Source organism: Loxodonta africana, chromosome X (genome assembly GCF_030014295.1).
Source record: "Loxodonta africana isolate mLoxAfr1 chromosome X, mLoxAfr1.hap2, whole genome shotgun sequence".
Taxonomy (NCBI): Eukaryota; Metazoa; Chordata; class Mammalia; order Proboscidea; family Elephantidae; genus Loxodonta; species Loxodonta africana.
This window is the reverse complement of record NC_087369.1, coordinates 121,824,582-121,844,265: the sequence shown is the minus strand read 5'-3', so window position 1 is coordinate 121,844,265 and position 19,684 is coordinate 121,824,582. Positions and strand designations below refer to the sequence as shown.

Below are 19,684 nucleotides of genomic sequence, written 5' to 3'. Positions count from 1 at the left end.
GGCTGCTAACCAAAAGGTCGGCCGTTCGAATATGCCAGGTGCTCCTTGGAAATTGTATGCGGGCAGTTCTACTCTGTCCTATAGGATCGCTATGAGTCGGAATCGACTCGACGGCACTGGGTTTGGTTTTGGTTGGGTCCTCACAACCCTATGCTCTGTCTAGAGGTCTTAGTTCCAAAGGGAGGAATGCTCCCATCTGGAGACACATGTGTGATCCCATTGAATTGGAAGTTAAGAAGTTAAGAATCCCACATGGCCACTTTGGGCTCCTTCTGCCTCTGGATCAACAGGCAAAGAAGTGTTACCATATTGGCTGGTGTGATTGATCCTGATTACCAAGAGAAAATCAGACTGATATTACATGATGGAGGTAAAGAAGGATATGTCTGGAATGCGGGAGACCTCTTAAGGCATCTCTTAGTACTACCAGACCCTGTGATTAAAGTCGATGGAAAACTACAGCAACCCAATTCTGACATGACTACAAATGGCCCAGACCCTTCAGGAATGAAGGTTTGGGTCACCCCACCAGGCAAACAATCACAACCAGCTGAGGTGCTTGCTGAGGGCAAAGGGAATACAGAATGCATAGTGGAAGAAGGTAGTTCTAAATACATTTACAGCCAGGTGACCAGTTGCAGAAATGAGGACGGTAATTGTTATAAGTATTTCTGCCTTGTATGTATGCATCAAATATTTTTGTTTTCTTCACTTCTAAAATATAAGATGTAAATAGAGCTAGTGCATATCTGATTGTATGTGTGTTTGTTGTATCATGTTAGGCACAAGTATGACTTCATAATTGTCTTTATTCAGAGATTATGTATGGATTAAGGAGATGGGTACAGGTGCCAAGTTGACAAGTGATCATTAAGGTTGTGTGTCAACTTGGCTGGGTCATGATTCTCAGTGGTTTGGCAGTTATGATGTAGTTTGGCAGTCATATGATGATGTGATTACTTCCATGATGAGATTTGATGTAATATGATCACCTCCATGAAGGGATCTGCTGTAAGTAGCCAATCAGTGTAAAGGAAGTTTCCTTGGGTATGTGGCCTGCATCGAATATAAGTGGACTCTCTGGCAAGACTCACAGGCTTTTACTTGCTCTGGATGCTGCAGCTGGCTCCTGTTTATCTGACCTCCAGTTTTTGGAACTCGAGCTACCAGCTTACCTGTGGTCTTGCCTGCCGATCTCGGTCTTCGCAGCTTATGAGCAAGAGCCCTGCTGTCTAACCTGTTGATCTTGGGTTTGCCAGCCCCTGTGGCTATGTGAGTCAGGAGACGCCTCCAGCCTGACCTATGAATTTAGAACATTCAAGCCTCTACAACCACATGAGCCCATGAGCCATTTCCTTGATGGAAGTCTCTTTATATAGATATTTATATGCTTCGCTGGTTTTGCTTCTCTAGAGAACCTGGCCTAATACATTATATATATATATACACATATTTTAAATATATTATACATACTTTATATATTATATAAAACAAACAAAAAAAAAGCGTTGCCATCAAGTTGATTGCAACTCACAGTGACCATATAGGACAGAGTAGAACTGCCCCATCGGGTTCCCAAGGAGCACCTGGTGGACTCGAACAGCCGACATTTTGGTTAGCAGCCAAACTCTTAACCACTACGCCACCGTGGTTTCCATATATTATATATACTTTTATATATGTCATATATTTCCATATTATTAGAATTTTTACCACTAGTATATATTACCTTAGGAACCCTGGTGGCATAATGGTTATGTGCTCGGCTGCTAACCAAAAGGTCGACGGTTCAAACCCACCAGCCACTCTGCAGGAAAAAAACCTGCCAGTCTGCTTTTGTAAATATTACAGCCTTAGAAACCCTACGGGGCAGTTCTTCTCTGTCCTATAGTGTTGCTATGAGTCAGAATCAACTTGATGGCAGTGGGTTTAGTTTACCAGAAAGGAAAAAAAATGCAAGATCCCTAATCTGGACAGTTATATATAACACAGACTCTAGGGCATCGTATTGGTCCGTAATACTTGGGGGAGGAATTACAGACCCTTAAGAGACTGATGAGATCAATGATCTCTATTCCCACAAAAAAAAATGCACTTAACTACACATGCACTCACAAACACAACTTGGCACACAATTTCAGGTAGTCCACGGACTTGGTCAGGTGAACACACCTACGCTAGCTTTATCAGTATGATCATGGGGAGAATGCCTTGGGCTCAGGCATAAATTTGCCTGAGGGGGCACCAAGGTGGGTGTGGACTGGAAAACAGTGACCCTGCATCAAGGCTAAGTTCTTCCTGGATGCCCTGGTGTTAAGGAGACCAGAGATTAGTGGCCCAACAGGGTGCACTTCTCAGGCTATGTGGGTGTCAGCAGCGACTAAGGGCAGAGAACGGGCAGGCCTGGGTGCTCTCCTCTCAGCAATCACTTCTTCAGGCTTCTTGAAAACCACCGGCTTCAGGGGTAGGTGGGAATAGCAGTTCTCAAAGGCTGAGTTTCTTCTTGGTGAATTTGGTGGAAAAAGGGAGGAGGGAAGGAAAGAGCCACCAGCTTGATCACCAGCTTGGTCACCTGTCCATGTATATTTTTGGAGTGAGCAACAGTCAGGTGTCTGAAGCAGAAGATGAGTCTATGGATTATGGGAGCGTGGAGGGAACAGCACCTTCCCCACCTCTTGACAGGGCAGGAAGGATCAGACCATCTCTGCAGTCCTCAGACCTTCAGCTGCCTGGGCCTCACAGCTCTTCCCTTTGCCCAAAAACTAAATCACCAGCCTGGGACCTAATCCAGGGACAGGTGTTCAAAACTGTCGTGGTTACAGCCATCAAATTACAGGAGATTCACACAGCAGTCAGCAATGGTTTGGGAACATTAAATAAATGTGTTTCTCTAACAGAAGAAGACAGGATCATTTATTTATCCATCTGACAAGCTGTCCCGGGAGGAGAAAAAGTAGGATATTATTTGTCCAAAATAAATAAAATTGGACAACCAAACATCTCCCCATGGATCGATTTACAGATCATGTGGAAATATGCTAGTCTTGTTGAGAAAATTACCATGTTTAGATTTGCAAATACCTTAGCATGTTTTGAAATGGTCCTACGTGGCCAATAAAATTAATTTTCTATGGGAAAAAAATTAACCCAAATTAATGGTGCCTTCCAGTTTAAACGGGGAATCTTTTTTTTTATAGAGCATGCCCCTCTTTTTCATTGCTGTTTCCCTCTGTGAGCTCTTGTCTTATTGTGTGTTCTTACTGTAAAAACAAAGCATGGTGATAGTTTTAAAAACAAAGCAGAAGAGTATTACAAAAATACAGACCCCACTCTCAACTCCGTGTCTCCTTGCCCATATTGGAGTAGGGACCACACTGCCAGGAAAATGGTGAGCACAAGTGGCTGGGGGATTGGAGGAAGAGAGAGGAGAAGGTATCCAGTAGCCCAAGAAAAGATGAAACAATTCCCCAACAAAAAAGTAGAATTTGCCAATAGCCCTCCAAGAAGATGCAGACCCTACCTGGTACCCAGAGAAAGGCACATACTGACAACGGGGAGAAAGGGCTACTTTTGGCCCCTGGGGCTACAAAGACAAAAAAAAAAATGAGTGACAGCACCTGGTGTGGTAGGGTGAGGTGAGGTTGGGGGGGTAAAGCAGAGGGCTTATACTCCTGGTGGGAGTGGAAATTGGGGACCCAAGCTTACTGGCGATGCGGCTTTCACGTGATCAGGAGCTGACGTGGGCAAAGGTACTTAAAGCCCTGACCGCCGTCCTCCCTCCTCCTCTGGGTACCAACTCTCTATTTCGCTGTGCACAGCAGTGCGTTTAACCCAGGCGAAGAGGAGGAGGAGGAGAAAATTCTGCCAAATCTGGGCAGGTGGGTGTAAGGGTGGGCACGGCTTGGGAGCCCTGAGCAGGGGCAGCCCAGAGGTACGGGCGTCGGAGGCCAGGGGAGCCTCTGCCTCGCCCACTCCTGGCCGGCTTTCCCGACAACAGCGCTCAGTCGCAGCTCCTTTTGGTGGGCGGCGGGGACAGGGGGAGGGGGAGCAGAAAGACTTTGCTAGACTTCGCGAAGAATCTGCTTACTCCCTCTGGCAGCCAGTGTCGTCCCACTTTGTTTTTGACACTCAGGCCCCGTGCCCCGACACCGGGTCCTGTTTTGAGAAGAGGAGGGAAGAGAAATAAACGTAGCAGCGCATCTAAGGCCAGTGGAAACACTAAAAAAGGCTGGACCGAGGGGCATGCAATCTAGGAACCTTCTGGCTGATTCACTCCCACTCATTTTGCAGACACCTCCTCCGACCACCGATCCACGCACTCTGTTCCTCCGCCCCCTGGCCTTTGGGGTGCTGAAAAAGGGGTGTGCCAGCCCCTGTCGGGGGGTGGCGGGTTTGGCGCTGTCTGGGCTTCACAGGAGAAAATCTGGGGTTAAACCGCCGTAGTAGCTCCCAGACCGCCTTCCAGATACTTCGGACCCACACCGCCCTTCGCCACCCCCACACACCCGTCTTTTCAGTCCTGGAAAGGGAATTCGGGTTCTCAAGCCGGAGAAATGGCGGTTATCTGGGGATCTGGGTGGGAGGCGGAGCCCAGAGTGGAGAAACAGTGGAAAATCACGACTCGAACCCAAGAACGCAGTCATGGAGGCCTGTGTTCTGCAGACTAAGGCTAGGCCTGAGGGGGCTGGAGAGTGAAGAGAGGGTGATCACAGGAGGGGGACAACTAGACTGTTCAGCAGTAATCCTCGGTCCCGTGTCCCATCCAGCTTTCGCTGCACCTCGCCCCGCCCCCTCCCACTTCAGTGCAGAGAAGGGGTGTGGCGGTGGCGTGTCCCTGAGAAATGGCGGAAGACGGGGCGGTGCAGAGTGGAAGGAGGCGTTGAGTGCCTGAGGAGACTGCGCCGGAGGAGGGATTGGAATGAGAGGAGAGGGGTGGGAAGAGTTGAGGGAATTTGGGAGGTAGAAATGTTTGACATTCTGATGTATGAATTCCAGAAGGCAATTATTGGGACTCTTGTTCTGGTGCTGATCCATCCACAAGGCTGTCAGTCTCCAGCGTCTGCTGTCTGTATGTCTGCCTTTTGGTCTGTCCTTAGGATGAAGTTCTAACTGAACTGAAGGAGGGATAAACAGCCCTGAATCCTTGGAGGTCAGTGTTGAGGAGTGGGAACTGTCTGGGAAACCCTGGTGTGGGCGTGACAGAAACCAGAGCAGAGTCTCGGATCAGAGGCTCCTCCTCCCCTTCCATCTTCTCCCTTCTACTAGCACCCTTGCCCCGCCCCCATCCTTTTTGGTGCAGGGAAAGGGGTGTGGCATCAGCCTTAGGAAATAATTTAAGGGGAAGGGGGTAGGGAAAGGAAGAAGAGCCCTGAGAGGGAGAAACTCTTGACCCACAGGGGTTCAAATCAGCAAAGGGACCGGTGTCAGACCATCGAGGCTCCTTTCGGCCCCTGCACAACCACAGGCTTGAAGGGAAAAGAGCAATCTGCTCCTGATTCCGGCAGGTTGGTATGTGTATGAGCACCCTCTGCGGACCCTTGGGGTGGGGAGGTAGGAGGGTAGGCATCAGAGCAGAATATGGGATTTCTACTGCCTTTCTCTGCTCTCCATCAGCTTTCTTGACGCTCATACTGCCTCTGATCTCCCTCTTAAACCAAACCTGTTGCCATCCAGGTGATTCTGAGACATGGCAACCCCATGTGTTACAGTGTGGAACTGAGCTCCATAGGGTTTTCTTGGCTGTAATCTTTATGGAAGCAGATCTCCAGGCCTTTCTTCCGCGAGGTGCCACTGTGTGGGTCCCAACCACCAACCTTTAGGTTAGTAGTCCAGTGCAAACAGTTCGTGCCACCCAGGCCCCATCCCCCTCCCCCATCTAGGTGCTGGAAAATTGTGTGTTGGATTGGCAGGGCAGGCTAGGGATGAAGACAAAACGTTGGACAACCAGGGCCCTGAATGAACAAACGCGGGCTTTGGCACAGTGTCCTGGGTGCTAGCCTACCACCAAGCATTGTGTCCCCACTCTCTACTTAAAGCAGGCCTGGGTAGGCACAAGGTGAGCTGGAGCCCAAAGTCTCGTTTCTATCCTGTACCCTTAGGTCCTGCTCAGCTTGTAACCTCAGCAGAACTTGCTAGCCTGAGCTGTAGCATCTCGCCCAGGCGCGCACGCATCCCGCTTGGGCAAGCCAGCTCTGCGCCCTGAATCAGAGAATCACCTCAGCTGCACCATGAGCCGCGTTCGGGATGCTGGCTGCGTAGCCGCGGGGATAGTGATCGGGGCTGGAGCATGGTACTGTGTGTTCAAATACTCCAGGGGAAGAGACCAGAAGAAGAGACTGGTCAAGGCCAAGCCCAAGGCCGTGGCTCGTACTGGAGCCAAGGCTAGAGCCGGGCTAAGGGCAGGATTCACAATCGACCTTAGGCCTGGATTTGGACCTCCAGCCCCAGTGCTGGCTGGGGCACAGGACAGGGATCAGGATGGAGACTCTGCACTGAACAATGGTGGAGCTGAGGCAATGGTCCCAGCTGCGGCCAGTGCTGAGGCTCAGAGTGGGGCAGGAAGTCAGGCCCAAGAGGCTGGTGGGGCTGGGGCTGGGGCTGGGCCTAAGGCTGAATCGGAAGTTGGAACTGCAGCGCCTTCTGCAATGGCACCACCTCCCGGCGAGGCACAGGCTCCTGGAGCTACAGAGGCTCCCACAATGCCAGAGGCTCTCACAATGCCAGAGGCTCCCACAATGCCAGAGGCTCGCACAATGCCAGAGGCTCCCACAATTCCAGGGGCTCCCAAGTTGGCAGAAACCCCCAGTGCAGATGAGGCTCCTGCAGTGGCACCTCCGAAGGCAACAGAAAGTGTGAGGGTGATGGAGGCTCCCACCGCTGCAGCGCCTACTGAGGTGGCAGAGGCACCTGAGGTGGCAGCACCTGCTGAGGTGATGCAGACTCCTGGGGCGGCAGCGTCTACCCAGGCCGCAGAGCCAACAGGTCCTACAGAGCCTCCTGGAACTTCTAGGTCCTCTAGAATAGCTCCAGTTCCTGGAACAGCAGCCACCAAGAGAGCGACCCCAGGGGCACACACTGGGGCTATACCTAAGGCCGGGTCAGCGACTGGAGCTGTACCCAAAGGCGGGGCCAAGGGTGGAACCAAGTCCCGTGCTGGAGGCAAAGGCAAGGGCAAGAAAAACAAAGTTGAAGTAGACGAATTGGGGTTGGGCTTCCGCCCTGGGGATGGGGCAGCAGTAGCTGCTGCAGCCTCAGCTAATGGGGGACAGGCTTTCCTGGCGGAGATCCCTGATTCTGAGGAAGGTGAGTCCGGATGGACTGATACAGAGTCCGATTCAGACTCTGAGCCTGAGACCCAGCGCAGAGGGAGGGGGAAGAGACCAGTTCACATGCAGAAGCGCCCCTTTCCTTATGAAATTGATGAGATCCTGGGTGCCCGAGACCTCAGGAAAGTCCTTACCTTGCTTCAGAAAACAGATGATCCTTTCATCCAGCAGGTAGCTCTGCTCACCCTGAGCAACAATGCCAATTATTCATGCAACCAAGACACAATTCGAAAATTGGGAGGCCTCCCAATTATTGCAAACATGATCAACAAAACTGATCCTCACATTAAGGAAAAAGCCTTAATGGTCATGAATAACCTGAGTGAGAATTATGAAAATCAGGGCCGGCTTCAGGTGTACATGAATAAAGTGATGGATGATATCATGGCCTCTAATCTGAACTCAGCAGTACAGGTAGTTGGGCTAAAATTTTTAACAAACATGACTATTACTAATGACTACCAGCACCTGCTTGTCAATTCCATTGCAAACTTTTTCCGTTTGTTGTCTCAGGGAGGTGGAAAAATCAAGGTTGAGATTTTGAAAATACTTTCAAATTTTGCTGAAAATCCAGACATGCTAAGAAAGCTGCTCAGTACCCAAGTGCCAGCATCCTTTAGTTCACTCTATAATTCTTATGTGGAATCAGAAATTCTTATTAATGCACTTACTCTATTTGAGATCATCTATGACAATCTCAGAGCGGAAGTATTCAACTACAGAGAATTCAATAAGGGCTCCCTTTTTTTCTTATGCACTGCATCTGGAGTGTGTGTTAAGAAAATCCGAGCTTTAGCAAATCATCATGACCTTTTGGTGAAAGTGAAAGTTATAAAACTAGTGGATAAATTCTGATTGGCTGTGTACTCTCAAAGAACTTGAAGAAATTTCTTGGTTTATGCAATTTGGAAGCATTGAAAAGTGAAAGTTACTGCCTTTCCACTTTGCTCATATAGTAAAAGGATCTTTTCAGCTGCCAGTTTTGAATAATGTATCATCCAGAGTGATGTTATCCGTGACAGTCTCCAGCTTTAAGCTGAACCATTTTTTGAATACCAAATAAATAGTCCTCTTGTACTGAAAACACATTTGTGACTATAATCTCACTGCTTGGATGGAAATATTTTTACTGTTTCCTCTATATGAATTGAAAGTGAACCTGTCCATCATGAATAGCCTACATTTCTATCATTTGCTTTGACTTGAATTTATCCACCAAAGATTTCATTTGTGTATCATCAATAAAGTTGTATGTTTCAACTGACAAAAAATTGTTCTTATGCTTGAATTTAAAATATAGCTGAAGAGATAAGGCACATAAATACCAAAGGATTACTCATTGTCGAATGTGTGCTATCTGGTTAAATGAAGCACAGGTTGCTGAGGAAGTTTCAAGAAGAAAGGATACACTTAAGGTGGGCCCTAAGGGACAGCATGAGAAAAATCAGACGGGCATTCCAGGAGAGGGAAATGGTATGAACAAAGGCATGGAGGTTGGAAATACGTTGCTGTGATAGGAAGGAAACCAGTTTGCCTGGAGTGGAAGCTGTGGAGAGAGGAGTGATGCGAGATAAAGGTGAAAATTTAGGGTGAGGCAAGTTTAGGGAAGATCCTGAACCCTAAGCTGATGTATTAGAATATTATCCTGTCATGTTCTGGGAATCAATGAACATTTTTGACTAAAGGAAAAATAATCTGGTGGCAATGTGCAAGCCGAATTGAAGTTGGGTTGGAGATAAGGGTGGTGACTGAATATGAGGACATTTGTTAAGAAATTGTCGTAATAGACTAAGCATGAGATGATAAAGGGTAAAATAAAGTGGTGGTGATTATAAGAACTGTTAGGGAAAGATGGTAATAAGCGACTCCTCTGAAAAGAGAAGTACCAGGATCTGCTGGTACTTCTGCTGGAGGCTTGGGTACGGGGCGACAGAGAGGGAGGATTGTATGGTCCAGTGCAGGTCCTGACAGGGAAAGCCTCTCTTTCTAGGACAACTCTGGTGACCACCAAAGGCCAAAGTGGGTTACCATTTCAAAGGATGACAAAAAAGCAATGGGGCTTCCGGAAGCCAACTCTTCAGACATGGATTGGACTGGACAATGGGTTGGAGAGGGATGCTGGTGAGGAATGAACTTCTTGGATCAGGTGGACACTTGAGACTATGTTGGCATCTCCTGCCTGGAGGGGAGATGAGAGGGTGGAGGGGGTTAGAAGCTGGTGAAAAGGACAAGAAAAGAGAGTGGAGGGAGAGAGCAGGCTGTCTCATTAGGGGGAGAGTAATTGGGAGTGTGTAGCAAGGTGTATAAAGTTTTTGTGTGAGAGACTGACTTGATTTGTAAACTTTCACTTAAAGCACAATAAAAATCATTTTAAAAAAATGGGGCAGAAAGAATGATGCTTGGTGCAGACAAGTGTTTGAGGTCTAGGTCGGCCTTCTTTTGGAAGAGGGACAGTGGTGTGGCCTTAATGGGAGGGAGACCCTCTTTGGGGGTCCTCGTGACTTCACTTAAGAACAGATGTACCTTCCTTCCTCCCCTCCCTGGCTCACTGAAACAATGAAAGAAGCACATGGAAGGCGTCCCAGAGATTTTTCAAAACCAGCCTACTTTGCTGACATCCTTCATAAAACCCTCATTTTTCTACAAGTGTATGGTAGGCTGTGGCAGTGATGGGGATAGGGACACCTAGGAAGGAGACATATAGAAAAAGGATAGATTGGCATTACATATTGGTATAACTTATTATTTGGGGGATAATTTAGCAATATGCATAAGAAGTCTTAAAAATGTGCATGCCCTTTGTCCAACTCGTAGAGTTTCCCCCCTTAAGGAAAGAATCAAATAATTGTACAAAAAAGAATATACAAAAATGGTCAATTCAGCACTGTTTCTAAGAGTGAAAAACTAAAAATAACTTAAATGTCTGTTTTACCCTGGGTTCTCTAGAGAAACAGAACCAGTAAAGCATATAAATATATAGAGAGGTAGAGATTTATATCAAGGAAATGGCTCACATGGCTGTAGAGGTTAGAATGTCACAAGTTCATGGGTAACCCTGGAGGTTTCTCCTGATTCACATAGCCACAGGGTCTAGCAAACCCAAGATCGACAGGTAAGACAGCAAGGCTCTTGCTCACAGGCTGCAAAAACTGATGAATCCCAAGATCAGCAGGCAAGACCGCAGGTAAGCTGGTAGCTCAAGTTCCAAGAACCCAAGGTCAGATGAACAGGAGCCAGCTGCAGCATCCAGAGCAAGAAAAAGCCTTCCATGAGCCTTGCCAGGAAGTTCACTTTTATTCGATGCAGGCCATGCACCCAAGGAAACTCCCTTTCAACTGATTGGCTACTCACAGCAGATCCTATCATGGAGGTGATCACATTATATCAAATCCCATCCTGTAAGTGATCACATCATTATATGACTGCCAAACTACATCATAACTGCCAAACCACTGAGAATCATGACCCAGCCAAGTTGACGCACAACCTTAATGATCACTTGTCAACTTGGCACCTGTACACATCTCCTTAAACCATACACAATCTCTGAAAAAAAGACAATTATAAAGTCATACTTGTGTCTAACATGATACAAAGAACACACATACAATCAAATATGCACTAGCCCTATTTATAGCTTACATTTTAGAAGTGAAAAAAACAAAAACATTGGTGCGCACACATACAAGGCAGAAATACTCATAACAGTTACCGTCCTTGTTTCTGCAGCTGGTCATGTGGTGGTAACTGGTATTTAGAACTACTGTCTTCCACCACACATTCCATATTCTCTTTGCCCTCAGCAAGCACCTCAGCTGGTCATGGTTCTTTGCCTGGTGGGGTGATCCAAACTTTCATTCCTGAAGGGTCTGTGCCATTAGTAGTAGTGTTAGAACTGGGTTGCTGTAGTTTTCCCCTCACTTTAATCACAGGGTATGGTAGTACTATAAGAGGTGCCCTAAGGGATCTCCTGCATTCCAGACATACTCTTCTTTACCTCCATTATGTAATATCAATCCAATTTCCTCTTGGTAATCTGGATCAATCACACCAGCCAATATGGTAACTCTCTGCCTGTTGATCCAGAGGCGTAAGGACTCCAAAGTGGCTAGGTGTCATTCTTAACTTCAGTTCAGTGGAATAAGGGATGTGTCTTCAGGTGGGACCATTCCCCCTTTGAAACTAAGACCTCTAGACTGACAGAGCATAGGGTCATGGGGACAGGTAGCAAAAAAAATTTGCAAGTGGGTCACTAGGGGTAATAGTGAGTGGTGCTACTCCCATTTCCACCCCTTGATTCCTGGACCCATGGATCTTGGCTATGGGAGAAATAGCACCATATATTGGATGTAGTTTAGAGCATATACAGCCTCCTGGAGAACACCGCCCCAGCCCTGCAAGATATTGCCACCTAGCTGGCACCTTAATTGTGTCTTGAGAAGGCCATTCCATCATTTTATCAAGCCAGTTGCTTCAGGATGATGGGGAACGTGGTAAGACCAGTGAATTCCATGAGCATGGGCCCATTGCTGCACTTCATTTGCTGTGAAGTGAGTGCCTCTATCTGAGGCGATGCTGTGTGGGATAGCATGATGGTGGATAAAGCATTCTGTAAGTCCATGAAGGTGATTTTGGCAGAAGCATTGTGTGAAGGGAAGGCAAATCCATATCCAGAGTAAGTGCCTATTCCAGTAAGAACAAACTGCTGCCATTTCCATGAAGGAAGTCGTCCAATGTAATCAACTTGCTGGCTGATTGCTGGCTGATCACCTGAAGGGAGAGTGCCATACTGGAGACTCAGGGTTGGTCTCTGCTGCTGGCAGATTGGGCACTCAGCAGTGGCTGTAGCAAGTCAGCCTTGGTGAGTAGAAGTCCATGTAGCTGAGCTCATGCATAATCTCCATACCTGCCATGATGACCACTTTGTTCGTGAGCCCATTGAGCAATGATGAAAGTAGCTGGGGAAAGAGGATGACTGGTTTCCATAGAACGTGTCATCCTATGCACTTGATTATTAAAATAATACTCTGCTGAGCTCACCCTTCGGTAAGCATTCACATGAGACACAAATATCTTCACTTCTTTGGCCCATTCAGAAAGGTCTGTCCACATACCTCTTCCCCATAAATCCTTGTCTCGGATTTTCTAATCATGTTCCTTCCAAGCCCCTGACCATCCAGCCAAACCATCGGCCACAGCCCATGAATCAGTATACAATCGCACACCTGACCATTTCTCCCTCCAAGCAAAGTGAACAACTAGGTACACTGCTCAAAGCTCTGCCCATTGGGAGGGTTTCCCTTCACCACTGTCCTTCAGGGAGGTCCCAGAAAGGGCTGTAGTGCTGCCACTGTCCACTTTCAAGTGGTGTCTGCATATCACGCAGAACTATCTATAAACCAGGCACGAGTTTTCTTACCTCAGTTAACTGGTCATAAGGAACTCCCCATGAGGCCATAGGTGCAGACTGGGAGGTGGAAGGTAGTGTGACAGGAGTGGAGACCATGGGCATTTGGGCCACTTCCTCATGCAGCTAACTTATGCCTTCAGGTCCTGCTCAGGACTGATCTTGTACATACCGCTTCCATTTAAAGATGCAGTGCTGCTGTGCACATCCAAATTTATGACTCTGTGGGTCAGACAACACCCAGTTCATCATGGGCAACTCAGGCTGCATAGTGACTTGGTGGCCCGTGGTTAAACATTCAGTCTCTACTAAAGGCCCAGAGAAGCCAAAAGCTGTTTCTCAAAAGGAGAGTAGTTACCTGCAGAGGACGGCAGAGCTTTGCCCCAAAATCCTAAGGGTCTGCACCGTGATTCATCAATAGGGGCCTGCCAAAGATTCCCAAAGGCATCTCTATCTGCCGCTGACACTTCAAGCACCATTGGACCAGCCAAATCAAATGGCCCAATTGGCAGCACTAAGTCTAACACTAAGGAATTGGCTAAACAATAAAAAAAAAAATAGATGGTATAATATTATGCAACTACTAAAAACTGTGATATACTATATTTATTGGCATGAGAAGACATTCATCATATGCCTGTGGTATCAATTAAAAAGGTTCACATGATTGAAACTCAGTGAAAAATTTTTCACATGTTTATTAAGTACATCTCTGTGTAGTCACACAAAATTGGAATTATACTGCACATCAGTAGTTTTCATAGTGTAGTCCATAGACCAATGCAGGCATCTGGGACCATAAAGTCAGAACTATTCTCAAAATAATACTAACATGTTATTTGCTATTCTCACTATGCTAGCATTTGCCCTGATGGTGGAAAAGTAATGGTGGGTAAAACTGCAGGGGCCTTACCATGAATCAAGAGAGTGTCCCCAAACTATACTAGAGGTGATTTTATTCTTTACAGCCACACACACTATTTTTTTTTAAATCTAGCTTCACTTAAAAAGGTCCTTAATGGGACAGAATTTAAAATCTTCATGGAATCCAGACTTTCTGGAGCCGCAGAGGCTGGGTGAGACCCTGAAACTATTGCCTTGAGATAATCTTTAAACCTGAAGCTAAAAGTATTCCCTGAAGTCTCCTTAAAATCAAACAATAGTTCAGCTTAACTAGTAAAAATTGTCTGCCTTGAGCATTATGCTCTTTTAAGAACTAGATATATGGGATCAAATTGACAATAGCAACTCAAAAGGTTACATAGGAAGCTTAGGGGGCAGTGAGTTTGTGTTAATGGGGGAGGAACAGTTTGGAAAAGGAAGGTGAGAATGGTTGCATAACTCAAAGAATGTAATCAATGTCACTGAAGTGTACATGTAGAAATTGTTGAATTGCTAATGGACTACAATCACCACAACCTCCACCAGACTGAGCCCATAACAACTAGATGGTGCCTGGTTACCACCACTGACTGGTCTAGCAGGGGTCAAAATAGAGGGTCCCAGAGAGAGTGGGGGAAAAAATGTAGAGCAAAATTCAAATTAAAAAAAAAGACCAGGCTTGCTCATCTGACTCAGACTGGAAATATCCCAATAGTGTGGTTCACGGACACCCTTTTACTCAGTACTGAAGTCACTCCTGAGGTTCATCCTTCAGCCAAAGATTAGACAGGTCTATAGGGCCAACGATAACACACGTGAGGGGCATGCTTCATAGTTCGATCATGTATACAAGATTAACGGGCACACCAGCCCAAAAGCAAAAAGGAGAAGGCAAGAAGGGACAGAAAAACTGGACGAAAGGAAACAGGGAACCGAGGTGGAGAAGGGGAGAGTGTTGACGCATAGCTGGGTTGTCAACCAATATCACAAAACAATTTGTGTATTAACTGTTTAATAAGAAACCAATTTGCTCTGAAAACTTTCACCTAAATCACAATAAAAAGAAAATGAAATTGTTGAATTGGTGTATGTTCGGCTGTGTGTATTTTTAATAAGAACAAAATAAATTATTTTCAAATGCCGTTAATAAAACTGTAAATATTATAGATTTTATTAAATATCAGTGCTTGAATCCATGTCTTAATATTCTGTGTAACGGAATAAGAAGTATGCACAAAGCACTTCGGCTGCATAGGTTAATATAATGTTGGTTTCAGAGGAACATATTTGCATGATTGTTTGAGTGAGCGCTGAATTAGCTGCTTTTTTTCTTGAAACACCATTTTTACTTAAAAGAATGACTGGCAGACAAACTATGGTTTTTCAGACTTGGATATTTGGCAGATATTTTCTTGAAAATTAATAAAGTTCTCTTTCAAAGAAAACAACTGACAATATTTGTCACCAAAAATAAAATTTGAGCTCTGAAGCAAAATTAGAATTTCGGGAACTTGCATCCTCAACCATGAGCTTGACAGCTTGTAATACGTAAAGATTTTTTCTCAAGAAGATTGCTGGAGATAATAGTGGAGACAGCTTTTCTTCCTTTTCTCCTTCTAAGATGATGGAGTGCCCTAGGGCCCGATGTTGATCCTACTCACTTTTACTGTGACCGTTGTAACCCGTATAACATTGAACCCATGACCATTTAATAAAGAATATCATTGCTGTCATAACAAGATGCCCCTGGATGAGTGAGACGAAACCCAAGATGTTTTTGAACCTTTAATAGGGAGAAGCTGAAAAGATGTCAGCCCTGAAACAATAATGTCTTCTTCTGGGTGAAGTAGAGGTGATTATTGGAGCTCATATGATGAGATGGTTGCATTAGCATCTCTTGGCTTATTAAGGTAACCCAACCAGCTTCTTTGCTCTGATTAACAGTAGAAACTTCCATTTCCTTCAGGTGAAACTTATTCCCATGCAGAATTGTGTTGTCTGGTTTTTTGAATGAGCTAAGAATCAAGCAATAGGCAAATACCTCATTTCCTAAAATCCGGAGTTTTGTGTCTTAAATCACATCACATGTAAAAGATCAACAGCATAGTTCAAGTGTGGCTGAGTCTTATAAGAACAATTTTTTTTAAAGGTTTAACTTAGTAAAATAATAACAATAGGTACCAAGGATTGAGCATCAGCTACATTATTCCTAAAATGTTTCTGGTGAAATATTCCTCGGGTATTCTATACTATAGTTTTTACCTTTTATATTGCATGTTCAGTACATGGGTGAAGTGGGGCAGTTCTCACAGCCATGTTTGCACTGCATAGTCCTGCCTTCCTTGCTTTAATTTATTGATCTGGGTGAACAATTGAATCAAGAAGTGACAATGTTCTCTTTTTATGAGAATATGAACTGATAAATCCAAGGACTGAGAATAAAGAGCTTTTATTTTAGTGGCAGAGCACAAGGATGAAGCAATACAAACTCCTTTTCACGTCCCTGAAGCTGCACTTGTTTCCACCCTTTATCAGGCCAGGTTATCCAACTTTACCATTACCTGTAAGAAATACCACAATGATACATGCTACAACGTGGATGAACCTTAAAAACATCATGCTGAGTGAAATAAGCCACAAAAGGACAAATACTGTGTGTTTCCACTTATATGAAAGGTGAGAACAGGCAAATGTATATAGACCTAAGGTTATTAGTGGCTACCAGGGGAGGGTAGGAGGGAGGGAGGAAAGGAGACTCACTGCTTTGGAGACACTGAGCTTCTATTAAGGAAGGAAAAAGTTGATGAATACAATGAATGTCACTGAAATGTACATGTGAAGCATGTTGAAATGGCACCTGTTTTGTTACATATGCATTCACCACAAAAAAAGTAGTGGAAAGAAATATCACGATATCTTACCTTTAACTCCCTTTTTCTGCTTTAAGCAAATGGCTACAGACTAAGACCAGAAATGAAGTAGTAAGCAATATAGAGTCTCAGACAAAACGTGGGATATTGGAGATGAGGTAGGGCAATGTATAATGACACTTCCTTCCACAGTCTGGGGTTGGAAACTAACAGCCTACAATTAACTGAGAGTATTTTCCTTTTGACAGTAGGTTCTAGGTGACAAGGTAGTTGCTCTCATAGAATGATTTCATGGGCAAGAGGAATTGGGTGGGATCAGATGTTGTTTCTAAGGACACTGAACAACTTCCAGTGACGACAATGAGCAGGAAAGAAGATGGAATTCCTGATTAAATGTGAAGAATCCTACTGCAGGAATGCCTTTCTACTTAAAGTTATCAACACCACTTGAAGAATGAGTTTAGGAACTGGCCTTTTCTGTGAAGTAATTGTAGGATCAGTTGAGTTCACCACCTTACCAGAGTTCTTTATTGCAACTGGGAACACTGGTAACTGAAATGGGTGATCTGAGAAATCCTGACCCTCCTTGGGCCTTTTGGAAATAGTTCCCACTGTTCTTCCCTTACAAGGAAAATAGCACTTTGCCTCATAGACCCTCACTGAGATTCATACTTGGAAATATGAAAACATCTTGGGTCTAAGGGTGATATTGCAATATCAGTATGAAGAAGAGAAGAATTATAGATTATGAGTGTGCCTACGTTTAGACGAGTCCATGTTAATCATAAACAGGACTTTTACCTATTATAAATATATTGATAATATATTGACTAGCTCTAGACTTTTATTAGATATGAATGGTAAAATTTCAAGACAAACTACTAAAATAATAGAGATAGAATGTACAATGTCTAAAGCAGTAAAGAAAAAAATGCAGTAAGAAAAAAACATTTACTCCAAAAGAAGGTGAGAAAGGAGAAAGGTGAAGGCTCAAAAAATCAAGGCAAATATAAAGCACACAGTTTAAATGTATCAGTAACAACAATAAGTGGAAATAGTCTAAACTTACTAGTTAAAACATACTGTCAGATTTTAAAAATCCAACTGTATGCTAAAGAATAAGCACATAAAACTTTGAAATAAAATTACAGGAAAAGTTATATCATGCAAGCACTAACCAAAGGGAAGATGGCATAATCAAATTAATATGAGATAAAATAGATCTTAAGATGGAAAGCATTATTAAAGATAAAGAATAGGCGAAATGTTAAACAAACTGTGGTGTATCCATACCATGGAAAACTACTTAGCAAAAAAGACGAATGAACCATTGACACACACAAAAACTTGGATGAATCACAAGGGCATTATGCCGAGTAAAATAAAAATAAGACAAAAGCCAACATCAAAAGGACACAAATTGTATGATTCCATTTGTATAACATTCTTGAAATGAAAAAAATTAAAGAGCTGGAGAACATATTAGTGGTTGCCAGATGTTAGGGATGGTGGAGAAGCAGAGGAATGGGTGTGACTGTAAAGGAGTAGCATAAGGGAGATCTTTGTGGTGATAGAATGGTTACGTATTTTGACTGAAGTAGTGAGATAATTGTATCAATGTCAATTTCGTAGTTTTGATATTGTACTATAGTTGTGGAAAGTTTAACCATTGGGGGAAACTGGGTGAAGGGTATATGAAAAAAAAAACCATTGCCATCAAGTCGATTCCAACCCATTGCAACCCTATACATGAGACATCTCTATACTTTGCAACTCCCTGTGAATCTATAATTATTTCCAGAGTAAAAAGCTTTTGGATGATAAAAGGTTTAATTCACCTAAAAATATAAAAACAATTCTAAATTTATGGGCATTTAATAAAGTAACCTCGAAATATACAAAGAAAAAGGTTATGGAACTATAATAAGAAACGAATAAATCTAAAATCACGCGGGAGATTTCAACAGACTTCTCTCAAGTACTTTAAGGACAAGGAGAACAAAAGAAAAGCTACAGAAATATGCTGATTTAGTGGACATAATTGGAATTCTGCATCCGATAATGAAAGAATACACGTTCTTCTCAAACATACATAGAACATTTACAATAACTGGTCTTGTAATCGACCATGAAGCAGGTTTCAACACATTTTCAAAAATCAGTATCATAAAGATCACATTGTCTGACCAAAATGCAATTAGGATAGAAATCAATAACAAGATAGCACTTAAAAAACCCATGTGTTTGGAAATTTTAAAACATGCTTCTAAATAACTCACGAGTCTCTGTCATATCATAGAAATAAAAATAATACAGTATTGGTGCAAGAAGAGATAAATAAATAAATGGAAAGGCTTAGAGACAGACTTGTATACATGTGGAAACTTAATATCCTATAAAACCGGTACCACAAATTAATGGAGAAAGGGTGAACTGTTAAGTATAAGGTCTTGGGAAGACTGGCTCATTATTTTGAAGAAAAATAAAACTGGATCCTTTCCTAACACCAAGTATAAATCTGAACTCCAGAGGATGAAAGGCCTAAATATGAAAGGTAAAATTATAAAGTAAATAGAAGATAATATAGAAGATCCACAATCAACAGCCATGGAAGCAGCAGTCAAGAAATCAAAAGGTGCATTGCTTTGGGCAAATCTGCTGCAAAGGACCTCTTCAAAGTGTTGAAGAGCAAAGATGTCACCCTGAAGACTAAGGTGCGCCTGACCCAAGCCATGGTATTTTCAATCACATCATATGCATGTGAAAGCTGGACAATGAATAAGGAAGACCGAAGAAGAATTGACGCTTTCTAATTGTGGCATTGGAGAAGAATACTGAATATACCACGGACTGCCAAAAGAATGAATAAAACTGTCTTGGAAGAAGTACGACCAGAATGCTCCTTGGTAGCGAGGATGGTGAGACTTTAGGATGCGAATCACAGCATCACACCATTACGTAAATTAAAAATTCATGCATACACAATAATGTCAGTTTTAAAAGAACTCAGACAAACAAAAATATACACATCGAATATATTAGAACCGTTGTCTCTAAGGAAGAGGGTGAAAGTAGGAAGCAGAGGCAAGGAGTGAACATTAAAATTTGTGCTTAACCAGTTGCTGACTCATGGCAACCCCATGTGTGTCGGAGTAGAACTGTGTTCCATAGGGTTTTCAATGGCTAATTTTTCAGAAGTA

General features: G+C 43.9%; 1 protein-coding gene across 3 annotated transcripts; it reads left to right on the top strand.

The window, feature by feature from the left end:
* Positions 1-3,382: 3,382 nt before the first annotated feature.
* Positions 3,383-10,297, top strand: ARMCX2 (armadillo repeat containing X-linked 2). 3 transcript variants are annotated; one of them, XM_064278625.1, is made up of 3 exons: positions 3,383-3,878; positions 5,097-5,149; positions 5,397-10,297. In XM_064278625.1, the coding sequence occupies exon 3, from the start codon at positions 6,228-6,230 to the stop codon at positions 8,178-8,180; it is 1,953 nt and encodes a 650-aa protein (XP_064134695.1). In that variant the 5' UTR covers positions 3,383-3,878; positions 5,097-5,149; positions 5,397-6,227; the 3' UTR covers positions 8,181-10,297. The 3 variants fall into 3 exon arrangements, with proteins under 3 accessions (XP_064134695.1, XP_064134694.1, XP_064134693.1); XM_064278624.1 differs by having other exon boundaries at positions 5,097-10,297; XM_064278623.1 differs by lacking the exon at positions 3,383-3,878 and having other exon boundaries at positions 4,063-5,149.
* Positions 10,298-19,684: the final 9,387 nt, after the last annotated feature.